Source organism: Saccoglossus kowalevskii, chromosome 1, assembly GCF_978046115.1.
Source record: "Saccoglossus kowalevskii chromosome 1, keSacKowa6.1, whole genome shotgun sequence".
Classification (NCBI taxonomy): domain Eukaryota; kingdom Metazoa; phylum Hemichordata; class Enteropneusta; family Harrimaniidae; genus Saccoglossus; species Saccoglossus kowalevskii.
The window spans coordinates 25,233,679-25,257,076 of record NC_140641.1 but is presented as its reverse complement, the minus strand read 5'-3'; the positions used below and the strand labels follow the sequence as shown (position 1 = coordinate 25,257,076).

The window sequence follows — 23,398 nt, the reverse complement described above, 5'->3', positions numbered from 1 at the left end:
TGGAAATCATTGTGACAGGTAAGCTTTCAGTTGGTGAAATCACTGGCATGATGCTCGAATCTATCAGTTCTGATTGTTCCACTGAACTAAGTGATGACTGCAGAATTATTTCCTCACTGGAAATCATTGTGACAGGAAAGCTTTCAGTTGGTGAAATTACTGGCATGAAAGACAGGGATGGTAATAGATGACTTATAGTTGGAGACATTTGGTCTCCTAAAATATTTGATGTATGTCTACCCATATTTAACAAGGTATTGGCAGTAGGTGATATTGCTTGTATTGATTCACTATAGGGATTCACAGATTGTTCTGAGTAGGTTGTTAGCACCGAAGATTGAAAATGTTTTGACTCGCTTGACTCAATAAAAGCAAAACTAGAAGGTATTGATTTGTAAATGATAGTTTCAGTTGCATATGAATGTGTCTGGAAAAGTGTTTGTTCTAGTGATCCATTATTTTTTTTTGTTTTATTTTTGGCTTGTGCTCTTTGCTCAACATCCACTATTCCTATGGAAACATAGTTTGTGACATCAGAAGTTACGATGGAGTTTTGTGCTACGTTGTTTGATACCAGTGATTGTAGAATGGCAATGGATGGTGATGGTTTTAACTCATTAAGATTGTGCATGCTTGTAACCATGGACACAAGAGTATCCAAGTCTCTGTTCCCCTCCTGAAACATAAAATGTATGATTTGTAGATGGCTGTTGATAATTTATATGATGGAATGTAGTTAATGAAAATATATCATGCATATACTGAGCCAAAACTGAATGAAATGTACAAGAACAAATCATGCCTTAATCTGCCAATTTGAAATTAACAAACAAGATGCTATTCACAAACTCATGATATGCATTTCAAATACCCAAATTGTTCATGATGAGGAAGACTGTTTTTTATTAATTTTATTATGCTGATCACAAATGTTTTTCTTACTGTGCTACATCATGAGCTAAATCTCTGACAATACAGTTGTGATGATTTTTTCAAATTTCCTCCAGAATTGCAATCATGTTGGAATAGGAAATAACACACTACTGTTACAAATAAAAATATATTCGCATTTTTTAACCAAATAATTAGTTATACACTGATTGGCAATTAATTCATGTATATTATGAAAGCCATATCATGAAATGAATTGAAATGCAGTAATCATGCTTTGTGCAATGATATAACAAGCCACCTTGCTTTGAAATTAAACCATATACAAGTGAAGAATGGAAGAATATAAAACATTGTCAGTAACCATGGAAACAGAGTGAGCAAAGAGATGACAAGCCAATGAAAAGAAAATGGAAGCAACCACCAAAAATAAAGTATAGTAACATTCTTTATTTACAAGTTAGCATAAACATGTATACAAATGATAATGAGATCCACAACACTGAGTATAAAGCTTATATGCATAAAAGATGATGATAAACATGATAATGAAATTAAACCTTTTATTGGTTTGCATGCAAAAAGGAATGTTCAACAGGATAGCTGCAACATAGAGAATGCTTTTGAATGTTGAAACAAGCATATAAACTTAATATATATAATTATATAGAATCGCTTCAAGAACTACATGGTATACTGTACCCTGGTTTATTTGGATGGATCAGGAGGTAGGGAAGGAGGTAACATGTACACTACACATATAACAAGAAGGGAAAACAACACTGTGAGTATAATAAACACACAAGAAACTACAACTAATAGTATCTAAGAACGCTTTATTGGATTTGAAAACAATGAAAACAAATAAATTACACATACATGCAAATATCAATATCAGTTTCAAAGTGATAAAATATTCTAATTTTAGAAACTATAAGTATTTTGATCAGTTATTCCAATTTATCTGCCAGCACAATGATTACAGAGTTTAGATTTAGTTTTATCTGTCCACATTTCTCTTAAACTTGGTTTCTCTGAAGTACATTTGACATATATTATATGAAAGTTTTTCTATGACAGAAATGAATGATATCCAATCAGATGCTGCCTTAGTAAAACAAAAATATGATTCTGCACATATAGTTTTATAAGACACAGTCTGATTCGCAGTTAATCCAATGTTTGAAATGCTATTCAAAATATGTCAGACAAACAGAGATGAACAACTTTTTATACATGAAACTGTGCACAGAAATAATTCCAAATCAGATAGTTATATCAAACATAAAAGTTATTATTTTCAATATTATTATTTTAAGGGCTAAGCACTGCATATAACATGTAGAACACCCAAGATTACTCACCCACACAGGATTACTTAAGGAATAAATAGCTGGTTTGTTGGGCAGGTACAAAGGAAACAGGCTTACACAATATTTGGATTCAACATAAATTAGACATGTACAGACACAGAGAAACAACATGCAAGCACGTAAACAAAACCTGTATTAGTTTTTTGTATGATTAACATTTTATTCTGCCTTTCTCGAATAAATAAGTTGTTTTCAAATTATTTTATTAATATGTGTTATGAATGATCACATGCACAAACCATGCAGAGGGCTGCACATTTGCTCTTAATTCGTCTGAACAATAGGTTAGTGACCATCGACTGAGTGGTGATGGACCACAAAACTGATACAGGCTTTGTGATTGGCTAATATGCAAAGAAGTAAAAGAGCATAGGAATGCATTCTCACCTGCAATGACCTTGTAGGTAAAATTGTAACTGTCTCTTGATTGGTTGCCTCATTTGCAATATTAATACTATTTGACACTGCTCTAGATTTTAAAATCCTTTCCACTGGGGAAGGCACTGATTGTTTTATGATTGGCCTGGTGATCATGTCTGAAAAAGAAAAAGAAAATATAATGTAACAAAAAACAAACACTGATACTACTACACAGTGTATATGTGTAAAAACAGATTATTACTGAAGTAGAAATACACATGTATGAATACTGGGAGAAAAACATGTGTAGGAATACTGGTGGAAATACACATGTAAGAATATTAAGAGCCCTCGAAGATATCTATCTTCGGTTATAGCATAAGGATGGTATCACATGTGGTAGAATGGTGAAATTGTGGTTTTCTGTTTCAGAAAGGAAGTTAATCCAAATCAACTTTTATTGTTTTTGAATGCATTATTAGACAAATTTCAAACATTGAACATATATCTTGTTGTTATGGTAATAAATAATCTTAATACAAGAAAAAATTAAATCATGTCACCACATCATTGTTTTTCAATTTTCTCCAGGACGGGAGACAAAACCTTTTTTTTTACCTAAACATACCGTAAACTACTATATGGGTACTGTATAATCATTCCGTAAGGTGACAAGAATTATTCAATTACACACAAATTATTATCAGATAAACATCTATGTTAAGCAATAATCCCAAATTAATGGAAGTTAGACCCTTCTGGATTATAACGAGTTCAGACGTTCTTTTTTCAAACAATTAACAATACAAATATGTCAAACAAATCGGTTAACGAATGAGCATCACAAAAGTACCTAGTCCAAGTCACAGATTAACCCAGTACATCAAATACCTATAGTCAAATTGCACTGTCATGATAGATAAAATGTTACAGCATATTTTATCAAGAGAGAAATTAGTATGTAAAGGGAGCCCTCTAGTGACCAGTTTTGCTTAAACATACCTAAAACTTATATTGGGTACTGTGGTTGTACTCAATTGGCAAGATGACTACCGAGAGTATTAGTAAATTAATTACACACAAATTAATTTTGTATAAACGCCCACGTGAAGTGATAATCCTAAATTATTAGAATTAAGAACCCTCTGGATTATAACCAGCTCACAGATTTGTTATTCCATTCAATTAACAAATATGTCAAACAAATTGGTTAAAATACACAGGAAAACATTCTTCATTGTTTAATTAATAATACATGTATGTTGAATAAACATTATCTGATGAAAACATCTAAAAAAAGAATATATGTATACATGTGATCAAAAGCACACAGTGAATTTTTCATTTGGGATTTCGAGAAACTTAACATGAATCGTTTTGGAATTCATACGCACAACACCTCACCATGTTTAAAATTTTAAATTGTCCATTAACAAGGTCTTCCATAGTAGCATTTCTATGAGATTGACGTACTAGAATGAATGGGTTCAATTATCAGTGTTCACTGATGACATCAGTGACTGGCCCTCTAGAGGCGAAATGACGCCAGACAAAGTGGACATTTGTCGTCTACTTCACAGCCTGTTTTATACTTGATATTGAGGGCATACAAATTGTTTTTATCGCCAGAATTCATTCAAAGATCTCAAATATCATAAACGGAGTGACAAAAGCCAGACCTCTGCTCCCCTTTAACAAAGTGCAATACATGAAGAAAAAATGGTTTACACAAAATTTATACAACTCATTCATAGAATTTAAAATATTTAAAATCCTGAGCAAAATATCCGCTGCCATATCAGAGGTGATTGCTAATTGCTACAGTCATAGTGTGCTGGAAATTGAATTAGACTTGCGAGAATGAAAACTGTATTCAATCTTATCAAAATCCATCATATGTTGGATCTGTAAATAGGCTTCTGTTTATTTCCTTGTCATATTTCTGCACATACAAATCATATCATTCCAATCATATTGTCTTTAATACATGCAATGATGGAATGTTCAGACTTATCTGAATATGTGTGAAGTGCGCCCTCTAGTGGCCAGTTTTCGCCTAAACATCCGTAAAACTTGACATGTGTACAGTGATTGTATTCATTCGACAAGGTGACGAGCATTAGTTGATTAAACACAAAGTACCCTCTAAGCTGGTATGACGTGCCACTGACGCATGAAGATTTGCTGTAACGTAACTAGTTGTACTAATTCACTGGCAGGTCATTGACACAACAAAAAAATCATATATTGGTATACATGTAGAGACCTTGAAAAAAGTTCTTACTGAAATTCTGCAATTTGGTAAAATGAAATTCACATTCTATAAATAAAATACATATAAATACAAAGGAAATCAGGGACCACAGCATTTTTGTTTGGGTTTAAAATCACCTATACTATCACACACAATTCATTTTTTCCTGAACACCGACCTCCCCAGCAGTCAAAAAGCTGATTTTTGGGGATACCATTTTGACTCCAACTAAATCACTTATGTTAAGAGGGCATAGATTCTCCATCCAGAGACTATGGGTCTTTTATCACTAAGCTAGGTAGTCGCCAGGGAACGTCCCACTAGTCTTTGCCACAAGCTAATTTAAATATTAATGACTGGACCTACTTTTTGCTTTGCCACGAGTGCGTTCATGTCGATCCCTGGGGGGGGGGACAAGCGACGTGGCAGGAAGTAGATGTATTGGTCCGTTGCTATGCGAGCGAAACTCGTATAAAATATATAAAATTTATTTTGAAATCATGCACACTAGCATTTTATGTTTTAGAAAATTATATAAACACCTTTTTACCTATCAATTTCGTAGTTCGCTATCTTTTTCCCAACATCGACCAGTTGTGATATCATATTGAAGATGAACAAAAACAGGGCAGCCGCGAAGCATCCTATCTCAGGATCTTCTTTTTCATTATTTTAACATTTTGAAAAGATTTTAGCACTGAATGTAAAAATATTTGATATATTTATTTTAAATAACACACATTTTTTTTTAACAGATATAAGAAACAAATTAATTTTAAAAAACGCAGAATACCAACAATTTTGGTGTAAAATGTCGCTAGTGGCAGAGTCTAGTTGCGGCTCTCTGTGGCTCCCTAGGTCAAGAAGACTCTGCAAGGGAGAGTAGAGGGCACACTGATTACATACACAATAATATTGTATATGAACAAACATGAAGCGATAATCCCAAATTAATGCAAATTATAGCCAGCACAGATGTTTTTTTGTTTTTTTTAATTAATGATAAAAATATGTCAAACAAATCAACTGGACAAAATAAATATGTCAAATAAATCAACTAGACGATATAAATATGTCAAATAAATCAACTAGACAATATAAATACATATGTATGTCAAACAAATCAACTAGATAACAGAAATATGCCAAACAAATCAACTAGCACAGCACACAATTCTTCATTGTTTGAATAAAATGATGAAAAATCTAAAAATAGAATATCAGCATATGTATGTGAAAAAAACAAACATTTTCAATGAATTCAATATCAGCAAATAGTGAGACATAATAAAGCAATTCACACATTTGACAACTAATTCAAAATGTTTAATTTCTTTTTTTTAAATATATTTAACCTAACAGAAATATCCTCTATTATTTAACCCTGCCCTAAAACATGGTGTCTGCCTGCTACCATCATTGTCAGTTGAATATTGAACATGTCTTACCTTTCATGTTTCAGACTACCAGTAAGTATGTAAAGGGAGCCCTCTAGTGGTCAATGTTTAAGATTTATTTGATATGTATAGATAGTGTATCACTTGCTAATGGCCTTGAACAAACCATATCCAACTGTACATTCTCCACCTCAGCCCACTAGGGTACATTTAGTGCCAGAATGAATAATTGGAATGATTGAACACAATCAATTTTTGAGCAAAAAATGAAAAACTGAACATATAACGTTCATATTATGGGTATTAGATTCATAGCGGTTAAATGTAACACAGCTTATTAATGAAAATAAAACACAAACTTGAAATTTTGAAAACTTCACCTACCAAAAATATATGACAAAATAAAAAGAGTGTGAAGCCTAAATTAGTTTTTGTGGAAATAATAATTTTGCAATTTCCCTCATGATCTGGCAGCCAACTTGGAAGTAAAAATTGATCAATAATACATGTACATACAACTGAGTTTCGTAATCCCAAAACAGCCAGTACGGGATATATCTGTGTATACAGGTGTGAATTAATACATGCAAAGTTTCAGGAAACTCAAACCATATTCAATATATAAATTTGTTCAAACATTCACACTATGTAATAAGAAGTCTTTGTCCAACAACCAAAAGAACCAATGTTTGAAAAACAAACAAACATTTATTAAAAAAAATTTGACAGATATAGACAGCAAATCATTATATGTAGACGGTTACTCAAACCTGGGGTCACTAATATGTCTATTTAAACTGTAACACATGTTGCTAGATGTGCTATTACGTTTAATTATGCACAAAAAAAAATTCTATGTATATATTTTGCTTACGTGTCATAAAAGGATCGTTGCATAGAAACGCATCTGTGCTGATGATTCATGCAAATCTCATGAAATAAATATAGCAATGATTTAATTTTTGTTTGTTATGTTTATGGGTGTGGTGCATGGTTACCGTAACATAGTACAAAGTTTACTTGGGTTCTACAGTTGCTATGCTAATATTGGCAGGAGAGTCAACCTCACAAGCAGGGTTACTACATGTAACAATGGCAGACAAGTTTGAGGAAATCTTTAAAAGTTTACGGTTTGAAAAATATTCTGGTATTTATATGTTCATTACAAAACATCTCTGAGGACCAAAAGAGAAAAAAATTGATTAAAAATGTGAAAAGTGCATTAAACAGTCCCATGAAATGTATCACGAAATAGATACAGCTATTCACATTTCAAAGCAACCACAGAATTCAAAACAGCATCTATAACAAACAGGAATGTAACACCTAAGCATGGTATTGACTAGTTAAATAATAAGAACTGAATTGATAAACAGTAGCATATATACTACCGGTAGTACTAGCAGTTGTTACACCACACAATGATTGGTCGACTAGAATTTGAATCCTATCCAAAAAGGGTCAACCATAAACAACCTTGTTTAATACTGTAGAATACTTTATTTTCGCTTGGAATCTTTTTTCTCTATTTTCGCTGAACGGATGATTCCATGAAAATAAAATGCAGCGAATATACTTTTTTTCCTATATTTCACATTAAACTCATCAAAAATCAGTGAAAATAAATTCCATATGAAACGCTCAAAAAGTCTTTTCAGCAAAAATTAATTCCAGCGAAAATAAAGTATTCCACAGTATATATAGTGTATGTGCCACAGACCTATTGGAAAGGCTAAATCCACTGGCTGAAATTGGATGTAGTTCTCTCTCAGATTTTATTTATTTATTATGATACCCTTTCATATTTTAGTGAATATTTTTAAATTATTAATTTTTGGTAGAAAATTATATTTTCATTTTGAAAATGACTTTAGGTATCCAATTTTAGTGAATATTTTTGTAATTTTTAGTAAAAAAAATATTTCTTTTAATAGTTTTAATATTTTTTATGTAGCATGGCTACATGTAGACACCTTAGATGGACCGCTGTCAGATTAACTTGATTCATTCCTCTATCAGAATAATTCATTCAATGTAGATAACTTCAATCTTTTCATTTTACTGAATATTCTTATTAACTTGAAAATGGCTAGACTGATTGATTTGATATTTTTTTCTGATTATGCATCTGAAACATTTTTCATTACTGCTGTTGCCATGGCAATGATAGAATTTTCTATAACATCCCAGAGATTGATCACGCTGTTTTCAACAATTATTTGATTTAGTTCAAACTGCAGAGACTTTGTTTTACACGTAGTAAGCATTACCATAGTAACATACATATTGAACATTTTGTAACTTGAAATATTATTTTCTATTCAATGTACATGTATATTGATAGATCTTTCTATATTTAACAATACAATTCTATTTATAAATTAGACAACAGGGTAAGTATATGAAGTACGCCATTATGTTCTTTCAGTATGAAAACAATATTCTATTTCTTACTCAATATACACCATTGATTGCGGGTTACATGAGCTTTAAAGTTGTATTTTCAGCAAAACTTATTTGAAAGCACTTCTGATTTAAAATTGGCCAAAAATATGCAAGTTTTACTGGTCATAGGCATTATGAGGCATTATGTCGCTTATTGACTGTTATTTATTGTCTTCACTATATTATTAAATCCTGTCATGCACTGATGTTCAAATTCAGTCTCTGGAGTGCTAAACACATTACCTCCTAAGATGTATGTAATGTTCAATGTTGGCTCAGACATTGTGCTAATACAAGTAAAACATTCATACTATATATTCAAATGAGAGAAACCTATAAATGTCCAATTAGAAAGGAGTGGTGTGCATACCAATCTTAATAAAAAATGTTTTCCATTGAATATTGGTTTTGTAATATATTCGATTGTTGAACAGAGAATTCTGGGTGTGATTCAGTGATTGGGTGACACTGATATGCTGAAAACTCAATTGCAACCGCAAAGCTATAAAACTGCTCAATGATGTTAGGATATCTGGATATCTTGAAAATCCTGAAGCTGATGTATTTATTACACATATTAATTAACATGTTAAATGCTTCAAACAAGATTTTGGTGATTATACAACTTTATTAATTCTCATATGTGGAGTGACGTAAAGTAATAATAAACAATGATGTAGGATCAATCTATGTCGTTTTAAATAAAATCTATCAGAAAATAAAGCAGAGACACAAGAACAATTTATTGTTTAACTTTCATTTTCAGATTCATATCTGGTGGAATTAGACTTTCCAATTCCAATTTGCATCGCTACTAGTTTGTCAATCGCTACTAGTTTGTCAATCGCTACTAGTTTGTCAATCGCTACTAGTTTGTCAATCGCTACTAGTTTGTACGCCATTTCAACATTGTTACATGTTGATTACCACACAATGTCCATATTATAATCCAACATTTGAAAAGTGTTTATTTATTAATTCAATCTTTTAGTTTAAACTGTTGGGAATATTGAGCTTGAGCTATGACTCTGTAGTTTGAACATGTTGGTAGTTGGATACAAGTCAGAGCGAATAATTTATGGCATCCTGTTCCCCTTGACGTAGCAAGACTGTACACTGTAACAGATTGTGAGGAGAGTAAACCAAACAATCAACAATGTATAGCCTGTGTGCTTGTTACGTTTGTGTTGTTAGGAATGAAAAAAACAATAAAAATGCTACTTGAAGTTAACAGGTCAAAACCCTGAAACATATCTGCGTTAACATGTTCAATTACCGGTAAAGACAGCCATTGCCTAAACTGAATCATGGCAGATTAAGAGAACTCTGATATATTTGATATAGAAAGTTTACATTTACAGAATCTCTGGAGACTTGATAAAATCTACGAATTAATATTAAATTATGCGGATTAATATAATCCAATTAGTGTAATGACATGTATATTAATTATTACAATCAATGAGGAATCGTGAATTTGAGTATATCATTCATATATTGATGTACATTGTTTGCATGGCAACCCTTTATTAAAGTCAGTCACCAGCAATATGAGATTCCTTTGAAAGTGTTACACCTAGCAATGGGGAATCAGTATTGATTTGCAAACATTAAATCAAAGATTGATACAAATACGTTTTCCACATACACAGCATGCATCATATGGCCATGAGAATTAACATCAAAAACTAACTGACAATCATGTAATATCAACAGATTACAAATTTAATGATACTTAAGTCATCAACTGTCATTACTTACGACTAACTGTCTGTACTAACTGATTTTATATGAGTTCAATACAACACATGCAAAATACTACGAGTGTTTGTTGAAATGAAATTGTGTGACAACTGTGATATTATAACAAACCATCATTCAGTGTAATAGATGGCACAGGTGAATGACATTATGTAATAGTAAGGTTCAGTGAGTTCATATATGAAATATTTTAATGTCAGCATTGGATGATGGTTTTAATAGCGTATTTGCTTTATTAGAAGTATACCAGGTATATGTGCTTAATATGTAATGACAAAAGTGTGTCTATGGTCATTTTAAGGATCCAGGATAGAATGAATGCAATTTTTTGTTTTATGAGCCATTTTATGAGAGATATGTTTCTGATTGAGTGAATAATGTATTGCTATTAAAATATTATATTATATTTCTTGAAATTATTTTTGATTTAAACATTGATTATTCAGCAAAAACTTGCATTTGATGACCCAGTTTGGAGTGACGTTTCATGTACTATTCGTGCGATTATTTTACCCAATTAGAACACTGCATGTGCCATGGTACATGTTTATTACAATGATTTACATGCTTCATGTTCTGCAAGTCTACATAGGGTCTTGTATTAGACTAAACACAGTATGGACCACAGTGTACTATGGTAGATATTATTAATACACTGGTATTTATGCTGGTATCGAAATTTATTTTTAATTTAAAATTTAACCAGTAATTATTCAAGGAGAAGGGTGTTCCTGATATATTCATCATGTGAAACACTTGTAACTTGAGTAACATTAAAAGAACTACAACTGTAACTTCAAAAAGCATGCATATGAGCTCAATACAAAGAATTCAGACAGACTTCAACTACCAGCATAAACTGAATTTTATACTTAGGGTTTTTAATATTAATACAAATATGCAAAGCATTAGTAGCTTGTTTATTTCAGTAAATGTGGCTAACAATTAATGATATGATCTATTTTTACTGCAGACTGTGAAATATTATATTTTTAAAGAATAATTTCATTTTTTTTAATTGAAAATTTTGATATTCACAAATTTGCATTCATAAAACATTGTATTGTCAACAAATATTGAACTATAATGATGAATTTACATGAAGGAATCAGCTTTGTATTCTAAAGTCAACTTCAACTTTGTGACCTTTTGCTAAATAAACCTGCATCATTGTTTTCCAGATTTTTTCATAGTAAATGATAATGTTCATTTGGTTGAAAATTAACAAATAAATCATAGGAAAAAATAGATAACCAATGTCAGAAAGTTAGTGGGACAAATTACAAATGAATATATAACGACAAAACACTAATTATTTTCAGTAACGATTACAAACATACATGTAATACTTTGATTCCATATTATGCCTGCCACAACAAAAATTATTGTTAATTAATTTAAATAATATTTAAACAACATTTTTAACAGTGTACCGGTATATACTAGACTGGCGGTGGTTTCGTGTTCACCCCAAATTTCGCAAAACTATTTTTTTTCCAAGTTTTTTAACTGAAAAAAAATCACCACAGCTGGGCCAGTCTATGTATATACGTGTTTGCACATATATAGAACTAATAATAGGCAGGGGAAACCAAACATCATTACAATTTCATTTTGATATGAAAAAAGAAATATATTTGTTTTGTATTGGAGCATAAGGCAAGCTGTACTCCACCCTTCTATGAGTGTGTCAATGCAATTAAGGCACACAGTTAATTTACATATAATGGCGCGATATTTGATCACAATATACTTTTAAATGGAAGAATAGATGAGTTTTACAGTTCCCCAGGTATGTTCCCTGGTTGCTAGGTTACTGCTTTCAATAGTAGGGGGGTTGCTTTTATAACACAGTCATTCATGAGATTGTTCGACACAATTTTTCACGAGGTGAATAGACATACTTGTATAATGTCCCCCAGTGATATTTTATAAATCTATGTACGGCTACTGACGTTATTATAAATTATATTTTGTCCGACTTCACTGCATATGTATGAATGATATAAAAAGTGTTTTTCCATATTTTCCATTTTGTTAAAACAAATTTCTAAACTTTTCAACAACAGTTGAAAACCATCTGATCAATCACAACTGTCCAAATGACATCACTAGTTCATGCGGATATTCAATGAACTGACCTATTTAAAGATTACCGACACGATCAGAGATGAATTGATGGATGTAATACGAACGGTGGGGATAAAGGGCGTTACAATAAGGCATCTCAATAGCGAATTATTGCCTATTATTTAAATTTGAATTCATAACTTTGAAAATTGACCATACACCCAGTAGCGCACATTCATGAGCATACTCTGAAATGATTGGTATGAGAAGCTGGAATACTAGGTCAATTAATCTATAATCATGCGCTATAGGGATACATACTTATTTCTGATTATTAAATTTAAGCTATCAATCTCTAATACCAATTTAATTAGAATAACAAGATTAAATAATATATTGGGTTATTTGATACATTTCAAAATTTAGGCATTCAACAAAATTATACATCTAATATTTTCTGTTTTTATCAGCAATCATGTCAAAACTATCTTGGAACTTTTGAAATCCTAACAGAAGCCACACTGATATGAAATGTCAACCGGGAAATTAAAGCAATAATTTCTTATCATCTGGTTCACTAATACAATGTAATCCCTTTCTCCAATATTTTATGTAATACTAATATATACCGGTAATATAATAATCCTATTTTTCCGGCAGAAGGAGTTTTGAAATGTCTACATTAATTCAAGACATCAAATCTAACACCAAAAACAATAGAATTTCTCATTCTGTAACAAATCTATTTGCATTCATTCTAAAACACCTGTACTCGATAAAATGTTTAATTTTTGTCTTATTTAGGATATTCAAATTACATCACCAGCATTTACATGTTCCAGGTTTGATATTGAAGTCACCTGCAAACATTGTGTCTTGTTAACCTTAGCATGATGGGAACAGAGTCGTATGACTGAACATATATATTTACTCAGCTATAACAGGCTATAAATTATTATTACAAGCTTGACAAATATGTATCGTATAGCTGTGCATTGTATTGCCTTCAAGCATATACTTTGCCATATTCTAATGAAGTAATTTCTTGCCAACTAAAATATATATTAATCAAACAATTTGCTTTAATTTTCCCAAATATAAATAGATACATTCGGGGGGAATGAGCTTGTACAGATACTGTAAAATACTTTATTTTCACTGGAATTAAATTTCGCTCAAAAGACTTTTTAGGTGTGCTGTATGGAATTTATTTTCACTGATTTTTAGCAAGTTGAATGTAAAGGTAGGAAAAAAGGTATATTCGCTGGATTTATATTTTCACTGAATCATTCCTTCAGCGAAAATAGCGAAAATTAATTCCAAGCGAAAACAAAGTATTCCACAGTAGTCACTATTATAAGTAAGGATTTTTCCACACAGTTGTCCAAGATGGCTGCATTCTCAAAACTTCAATGGATTTTAAATTATTTTGGAGAGATACTTCAATGTACCTAAAATATTGCAACATGAACATGAACGTATAATCCGCATAATTCATTGTTATAAGTACTGATGACCCTTTTTTGACTGGTACACTGATTATTCACTAGATAACAGAATTTACACCACAGTACTACCAGGGTGACAACTGTTGCTAAGGGTTGATCAGTTAGACTATCAGAATTGGGATACTATTTATAAACAAGACAACTGTGACCATCGCCATCTTGATTAACTATTCACCGTGTAGCAACAGTTCGTACAAATACAGGACAATGATCATTCACGGCACTGCAAATACCTGGGATGTTCCCGCTCCAAACTATGTACGTGTACTAAATTTTTGTGAAGGCATGTGATAATGCTGCTGGAGAATTACAACATCCCCAGACACATCATTGATCAGAGCAAATGATCAATACAGCATCATTGGCGAGTCGTATAAAATATTGATCAGTATTGTTTTATCATTATCATTGTGGAATTTAAGCGAATATAAAATATAATGAAATATAATTTTTAATTATTTTCATTACATTAGTGTACAACAGTAAAATCAGGATTTCTTTCAGTCGTGTTAGATATTGCAGTCACGCTAGAATGATTAAAATGAATATTTTTTTTTATTAGAAAAAAATGGCTTTGGAACTAGATAATCACCATGAACTAAAATGAACAGTAACAACATAGTGTAGTATATCTATTGTTATGCAAATTACCTGCTATCACATGATTTTCAGCAAACTAGTAACCGGTATTCACATTTTGTAAAACATAATAATTTACAATCATTTATTTGAGAATTTCTGAAATGCCTATTAACATATGGTCATATAAAAACGTGACCTTTTAAGTCAGACAAATATTAAGAGATTTAGAAGTGGTATAAACATAAATCCAACTGAGCCTTGGATCTAAACATCCATAAAAATACAATACCAATAAATCTTATCATGTTTCTGTCCATCCTTATCACAGAACAATGTGTTTTTTTTTTAAAAAACATTTTAATCAGAACAAAATGTAACCATGGAAATGAATCCAATCTAATTGTGCTTATCAACAGTAACTCAAACACTGTCGTCATAGCAACATTGCAGTCTGGTAGACAATAGCAGTACAAAACCGATGTCACTGTGTGACATTTTAATCCATAAATATAGGACCAACAATGTGTGTGTTTATTTCATGGTGGGATTTATTCACATTTAAATTTCTACAAAGATTAAATCCATTTTCAATTTACAGCAAGCTGACAGGAAAACGAATGACAATATACAATTGTAACCAAGTAGGGTAATTACATTGGGATTACAAGTAAACATTTCACTCTATGTTAGTTTGAGTAAGATTTATCTACAATTTAATACATGCAGACATCAGCCATTTAATTTTGCATAACATTTCATTATGAGTTGATGTGAGAGACAGATAACTCATATAAATATAATAATAATAAATAACTTTATTGCTTTAATTTCATGTTAGTGATAAATGCATATAATATAAAAGTATATATAAATATCAAAAATATTAGATTAATTATTGTGTCTCGCTGTTCCATACGTGTACATGTACATGTAGTCAACCATCTCTGATTTGTTTATCCTATAGTTTTTTACTGTCTTTCATTTCCAGTAAAATCTTGATTTTGCTAGAGAATTTGTTGTTTCTAAATAATATTTCTCATTCCTTAATTAAATTGTCATTCTTTCTTTTTTTATAGTATTTTAGGTTTTGTGGTCAACTATTGTGCTTCAAACAACGTTGAGGTGGATGCAACCATTTATAGTTTGAGTGCATAGTTTGTGGTATTATCTAAACAACATTATAATACATATTTCTGATCCAATTGCTTAAACTTGGGATGTCCAAAACTGAGTAAAAACGTAAAAAATATTTTCTCACTTTGAACTTATAATAATGGCTGCCATCTTGGAAATTGTTCCATATTTGGAATTTACATTTCCTAATATGGTAGAATAGAATATAGTACAGTGACAGATGCATAATCATAAAATATACAAAATAATGGAGCAAATACAATATAGTTTTTATTGATTACTGTCTAACTTATCTAAAATAAGTCTCTAAATAGAAATGAAAGGATGTTATTATTTAAATTTATAAATTATTTATATCATTTTTTTAGAATTTATGTGAAGTTCATATGAAATCTTTTGTATGTGAATGTTGCTATGCAACCATTTATTGGTCAAATCACATAGCAGTCTTCAAACAAACTGAGATATTAGATACTACAATTTCCGGTGTTATAAAGTGTGTTTGTGTTAAAAACACTTATGGTTGGTAGGTAAGCCTTATTTGCATATTTATTAGTTAAACTTGCTAACAAATCATCTGTGGATAAGTTCTTGTGAGCATTACAGTCTTGTGAGCATTACAGTCTTGTGAGCATTACAGTCTTGTGAGCATTACAGTCTTGTGAGCATTACAGTCTTGTGAGTATTAGTCTTGTGAGCATTACAGTCTTGTGAGCATTACAGTCTTGTGAGTATTAGTCTTGTGAGCATTACAGTCTTGTGAGTATTACAGTCTTGTGAGCATTACAGTCTTGTGAGCATTACAGTCTTGTGAGCATTACAGTCTTGTGAGCATTACAGTCTTGTGAGTATTACAGTCTTGTGAGCATTACAGTCTTGTGAGTATTAGTCTTGTGAGCATTACAGTCTTGTGAGCATTACAGTCTTGTGAGTATTAGTCTTGTGAGCATTACAGTCTTGTGAGCATTACAGTCTTGTGAGCATTACAGTCTTGTGAGCATTAGTCTTGTGAGCATTACAGTCTTGTGAGCATTACAGTCTTTGTGAGCATTACAGTCTTGTGAGCATTACAGTCTTGTGAGCATTACAGTCTTTGTGAGCATTACAGTCTTGTGAGCATTACAGTCTTGTGAGCATTACAGTCTTGTGAGTATTACAGTCTTGTGAGCATTACAGTCTTGTGAGTATTACAGTCTTGTGAGTATTAGTCTTGTGAGCATTACAGTCTTGTGAGCATTACAGTCTTGTGAGCATTACGGTCTTGTGAGCATTACAGTCTTGTGAGCATTACAGTCTTGTGAGTATTACAGTCTTGTGAGCATTACAGTCTTGTGAGTATTAGTCTTGTGAGCATTACAGTCTTGTGAGCATTACAGTCTTGTGAGTATTAGTCTTGTGAGCATTACAGTCTTGTGAGCATTACAGTCTTGTGAGCATTACAGTCTTGTGAGCATTACAGTCTTGTGAGCATTACAGTCTTGTGAGTATTACAGTCTTGTGAGTATTACAGTCTTGTGAGTATTAGTCTTGTGAGCATTGCAGTCTTGTGAGTATTACAGTCTTGTGAGTATTACAGTCTTGTGAGCATTACAGTCTTGTGAGCATTACGGTCTTGTGAGCATTACGGTCTTGTGAGCATTACGGTCTTGTGTGCATTACGGTCTTGTGAGCATTACAGTCATGTGAGTATTACAGTCTTGTGAGCATTACAGTCTTGTGAGCATTACAGTCTTGTGAGCATTACAGTCTTGTGAGCATTACAGTCTTGTGAGCATTACAGTCTTGTGAGTATTACAGTCTTGTGAGTATTAGTCTTGTGAGCATTACAGTCTTGTGAGCATTACAGTTTTGTAAGCATTACGGTCTTGTGAGCATTACGGTCTTGTGAGCATTACGGTCTTGTGAGCATTACAGTCTTGTGAGCATTACAGTCTTGTGAGTATTACAGTCTTGTGAGCATTACAGTCTTGTGAGTATTACAGTCTTGTGAGCATTACAGTCTTGTGAGTATTACAGTCTTGTGAGCATTACAGTCTTGTGAGTATTACAGTCTTGTGAGCATTACAGTCTTGTGAGCATTACAGTCTTGTGAGCTCAGTATTACATGAATTGAAAAAAAGGACACAATGCCCTTAAAGTAAGCACAAAGTACAGTGATGCTCACAAGACCATATCTAAAATGCAGCAACTTCTATCACTTCACAAGACCATTTTCTTCAATTGAATGTGCATAGCCTTACAAATTATATTTGAAATGCTATTTTTTGGATTTATTATTATTTATACATATATATGTAGTGATATTACATCTTATCCAGCCGACATCAATCCAGGAGAGCAAATATTTTTTCCTTTTGTTCAGAACAGCACACCAACAATAGTGCATACTTTATTAATATACATCTAATTTTCACATCATTAGATTTCTATTATACGACAGGATTTGTCTAAGGTATATGAAGTGAGTGGGCAGGATATTATAAATTAAATAATATATGATAGAAATATCATTATACATGTACTCCAGTTTTTTTAGTCTATTTTGAAATAAATGTTCAGTTAGATTATTTCCTTTTTATCAATGAATGCAAAAGAAGACTAACAATAATTGCAATTACCAACAATTATGGTGATAAACAACTGCATTATTAAGAATCTAATGTTTTGACAAGTAGTTGCGGAAGTAGCTTTCACAACTAATAACGATTTTTGTATCTGTTCTGCTTCAACTAGTGCAGTTTTCTGCATTTATATATTGTACCATATTTGCTCTATTAGTAACACATAAGCATTTATGTAAAAAACAGAGGTTCAACTTTAGTTTTCAGGAATTTTTCAAGCTCGGGGGACAATAGAGAAATTTCATAGCAGGGAAAATATCACTATTATGGTTCTTCAGAGAGGCATTATTTAGTCTACATGGCACCATACATTTTGCAATATGTTCGGAAATATCCAAAAAACAAATTATGAAAATATACATTTTCCAACTGGAGACTATGTTTGTTCATTATATGCTTATCTTGCATTACAGAAATTATAATTAGATTGAGTGCAGAACTCATATTCATTTACACAATATGAACTCTATACGAACTTTAATATTTAAGCTAAACATTATTATGTCAGAAGAAAAAAAGGAAATGTCAGTAAAAATGAAACTTTTCATCATGCATTTTTAATCAAAATCACACAGAACCCTGATTAAGAACCAAACATCGCTTCATTGTTGATTTCAAAATTTGTATACATACTTCCTCTTTGTGCTTTAAGACACAAAATTGGAGAACAGACGAATCATATACATTTGTATTGATTTTATTAGCACTGCATAGAATTTATTTGTTTGAATTATATAAATCTATGAATTCATAAAATATTAATTAATCCCTGCTTATTCATAGAGCAACAGAGATGCAATATTACTGATATATTACCACTAATATGTTTGTTTTTTTATTCATAAATATGACAACTGTTTTGCATATATAAGGACCAGATCACCATATAAATGTTTTCTCAATTAGCATAACAATAGTAGCTTGGACATCTGTGCTCAAATGTTCATAGGATAACATATACAGTATTTGTCCTATTAGTAGCTCTGTGTGAAATGTGTCTGTGGTCAAAATATTTAGTGCAATTTTTGGTTTAGGTCCAAAAAAATAAAATAAAATAAAAATGTTTAAAAATCAATCTGCTTGGTTTTCCAGATTATTGGAAAAACACTTTATTAAGTCGTGAAGTATTATGCATGGTTTGATTTTTTAGAATTTTAACATAATCATTAAAATTGTGCTTTTTTAAAAAAAATTGAATTACTATGAAAACTTTCTGGACCCTATAGCAACCCTATGGTCTTGTGGATTTCATCAGTTAAGTAGTTCTGTGATGATTCAAGCATTGACCTGAGAAATTGTACACTGGTTAGCATGTTCACCTCACACCAGGGAGTTTATGGGATAGATTTCCAGAGCAGACTGTTAGGAGAAAAGGGTCACATGACTACAAGTAAGTATTTGTTATCCTGATACTTCACATGGTAACTGCTGTTATTATTACTGAATAACAGTTAAACACTTGTAACAAAAAATAGAAACAGAGTTGAAGGACTCCCCCGAAAATATTGATTATTTTATAATTTAACTGTATATATTACTGTAAAATACTTTATTTTCACTGGAATTTATTTTCGCTGAAAAGACTTTTTAGGTGTGTTATATGGAATTTATTTTCACTGATTTTTGGCGAGTTGAATGTAAAAGATAGGAAAAAAGGTATATTCGCTGGATTTTATTTTCACTGAATCATTTAACGAAAATAGCGAAAATTAATTCCAAGCGAAAATAAAGTATTCCACAGTATTCAGATATTAGTATTTTTAGAATGATATAAACTATGTTACATAATTCCATTGAAATGACACAGTCAACGTACACTGTAAACATAGCTTGAATTAAAACACCACTGTACTACAACATTGGGGAGTCTTTTTTTTTTATGCTACACTGAAAGTTACAGTACACATTTTAATTTCATATAAACAAAGTATCATACACATAATGTAATGACTGTAGTACTGTGAATCTTTTTTAATAGTTTCATACTTTTCAATCCACATTCCTTTAATTAATAATACATTTCTATTGTTTTTGAATGATTTTCCTTGTGTCCCTACAGTGTGTTTTGTCACCTGTTACACCAGCTTTAGATTTTTCACAAATTTAACTTCCAACTTTTAAATTCGTTCTTTTTTAATGTATGCGTTCATGTATAGACTTGTTTTATAGAATACAATGTGCATAAATATCGATTAGCATTATTCAAATTATTTGGTTTGTCATAAATTCAAACAAAATTAAATGGTTTCCTTTTGACTGGCCAATCACAATGCAGAAATGCAATAAAGCGTGTGTTATTTACAACATATAACAAATAATCTCACATTATACTGACAGATTTGTTTTCATCTTATTATCTACATATCTACAAGACAGAGAGAGAGATCAACAGTCATAAAGATAAGCATGACCATTGCACCAAATGTCAATGATTATAAACACACCTGCCTGATAACAGATGAAAAGATTACCAGGTATATATAATGACGTTTCAAGCAAATTTAGCTGACGGATGTTTCTTGTCACCAGTTGTATTCGTACCATTGATTATAACACGAAAAATTTTTAAAAAAAATCAAATGATGTCCTTTTTATTTTTTCATGAATATGTATTTGTTAATATTGTCAATAAATTTGTGCTTCCGTTAGATTCCTGAAAAACAAATTGTTTTATTTCCTTTTTTTGAAAATCTGACCAAAAATGTCATAAAAATACATGCACAGAAAAATTTACTTGGGTGATGGGGTGGGTTGGGGGTGGGGGACTTGTTTGATTTTATATTTTCACTAGAGACCACAATTTGATTCAATACAAAATATTTATTTTCACTGATTTGTCATAAATTACAAACAAATCATAGTGAAAAAATATTTTCATTGAATTTCAATTTCTCCCATTTACCACTTTTCTGTGGAAATCAAGCATTCCACAGAACCATGGAATTTGCCACATTAGTCTCTGAGCTGTGCACTGCATCACCATCCCTCCCAGCACTAAGGTTGTGCAGTGGACCCCTAGTGCCTAAGCTATGCACCCTAGTCCCTAAGCTTTGCAATCCACCAAACGCACACCCCACCACCACACCCTGTTCCTAAGCTGTGCAGAGACCCTCAAATAAAATTAGTCACACTGATTGATACAAACCTTCAAAACAATTCTCAACTATAATAGTTTTAAGGGTATTCAATGTGTTTACACAACATTAAATTTTACACTGTATTTAACAGCCATATTTGTTTGTACTGTGGCAGCACTCTGTTTGGATATCATGAAATGATGGTGAATGACCAGTGGATGGGTGTGGTACATCTCTTTTATTTGTTACAGTGAATATTTGAATAAATATGATTTTAGGAAGTAAATTTCATTCACACAAATATATTACGGTAAACACTTTCAATTCGGTGTGTGTAAAAGCGGCAAAGACTAACACCACATTGCGTGGGCATTGTTAATATTATTATTATGGAATAATAATCGTCAGTGGAACTATGCAAACATGATGTGAAATTAATTGAAAATATTGGCGATTTAATAATATTTTGGCAGTGTGATGGGCGGAGAGTGTTCCACGGTCACAGACACCAAATAACCGTGCGGGACACCAAGGATTAGATGTAAAAGAAAAGTTATGTACAGCGTGACTACGGAGTGTGCCCATTAAAACAAAGTGTCACGGGGGTGATGGTCACAGCCCCCTACTAAAAACATATGTGAATGGACTTTTACTAATTATCACATCAAAGAGAAAACTCAACAAGGTGAGAAGCGTTCGACTGGACGCGTGACTCGATCAATATACCACGATCTACTAATTACAGGGATTTAAAAAATGTAAGCTTTGTTAACTTCTTCCCTGAATTCCGCGAAGACAACTATTTTTTTTTATTTCGATACGAAATGTTAAACTGTGATGTGTGAAGCATGGCCGTCAACTGTAAACTAGTATAACAGACATGTAAACTCAAAATCGCAGTTTGTGTCTGTGAACATTTAATCGCGAATAACCACTGATTATGTTATATATTGGAGTAGAGTGAAACCATATGGTGGTAATATATGCAATTCAATACATCTGAACCGTGCAACGTACAATGTCATATCCGCTGTGAAATTATGGGTTACAATAAAGCATATAATATTACATTTCACTTACCCGAATCGGCTAATACAGTAGAAAAATATGCAGGAAATACGCAGAAAAATAAATAGAATCGGCTCGACCAGCGAGTTGCACAGTGGCTATCATAATTTATTTTATGTCGTTGGCGACAACTGATACTGCAAGTCTTTCGATGTATAGTCTTTTTCGCCTGTACCGCCATCGTCTAAAAAGTGGCTACAATCTACCGTATAATGAACGTTATCTGGATTCCATGAATGGTTCGCGGGTTGCCTACATGTTCAGTTTTCATAATACGTCCCCGCCGAATACAACGCGATCCGGTTGATTGAACCCGTTGTTGTTGGCCTTTTCATCGTGTTGGTGTCTGTACACAGACACACGTGGATATCGATGGAATACTCGTTGTCTCAGTTCATACGCCCATTTAGGCCGATACACGCGGGTTTCTGGTAGTACGGTAAATACGGAAAGGTGCTGAATTAATTTCCCCGCCTTGTAAATCCCATCATCGCATCAACAGCAAGTGCAAATCCGCGAAAATAACGCACACATGCAACAACGATCACCAAACACAGCTGACCTCAACGGCGACGATGACGAACTCATATGCAACTAGTCTCAGCTGTTACTGTCCTCATTTGCATAATAAATGACGCGTAATTTCATACCCGCGGAACACAAAGCATAAACCACTGAAACGGGAACAATTAAAGTAAATATGTTGCCCGCATTTGTGTACAATAATGCAAATTACAGTAAAAAACACAAGCAGTGGCATATTTAATTACAGAATAATTGTACCGAGAATTACAATTTGAGCTGCGAATTACGAAGTAGTACGAAGATGAGAACTGAATTTTTAGAAATTGTGTAGT

The 23,398-nt window shown here is 32.1% G+C and overlaps 1 protein-coding gene across 1 annotated transcript; it reads right to left on the bottom strand.

Moving 5' to 3' along the window:
* Window positions 1-455: 455 nt before the first annotated feature.
* LOC144351334 (uncharacterized) lies at window positions 456-22,880 on the bottom strand. The gene is made up of 4 exons (XM_078009048.2): window positions 22,554-22,880; window positions 2,652-2,800; window positions 1,594-1,643; window positions 456-676 (listed from the first exon to the last, which is right to left on the bottom strand). The coding sequence occupies exons 1-4, from the start codon at window positions 22,720-22,722 to the stop codon at window positions 610-612; spliced, it is 435 nt and encodes a 144-aa protein (XP_077865174.2). The 5' UTR covers window positions 22,723-22,880; the 3' UTR covers window positions 456-609.
* Between the last annotated feature and the right edge of the window lie 518 nt (window positions 22,881-23,398).

Coding starts and splice junctions, on each gene's coding strand:
- LOC144351334 (XM_078009048.2), bottom strand. CDS start 22,722: ATGGCGGTACAGGCGAAAAAGACTATACATCGAAAGACTTGCAGTATC. Junction 1,644..2,651: donor TACCTACAAGGTCATTGCAG/GTGAGAATGCAT, acceptor TTATATGTGTAG/TGTACATGTTACCTCCTTCC. Junction 677..1,593: donor ATCCATCCAAATAAACCAGG/GTACAGTATACC, acceptor TTTATGTTTCAG/GAGGGGAACAGAGACTTGGA.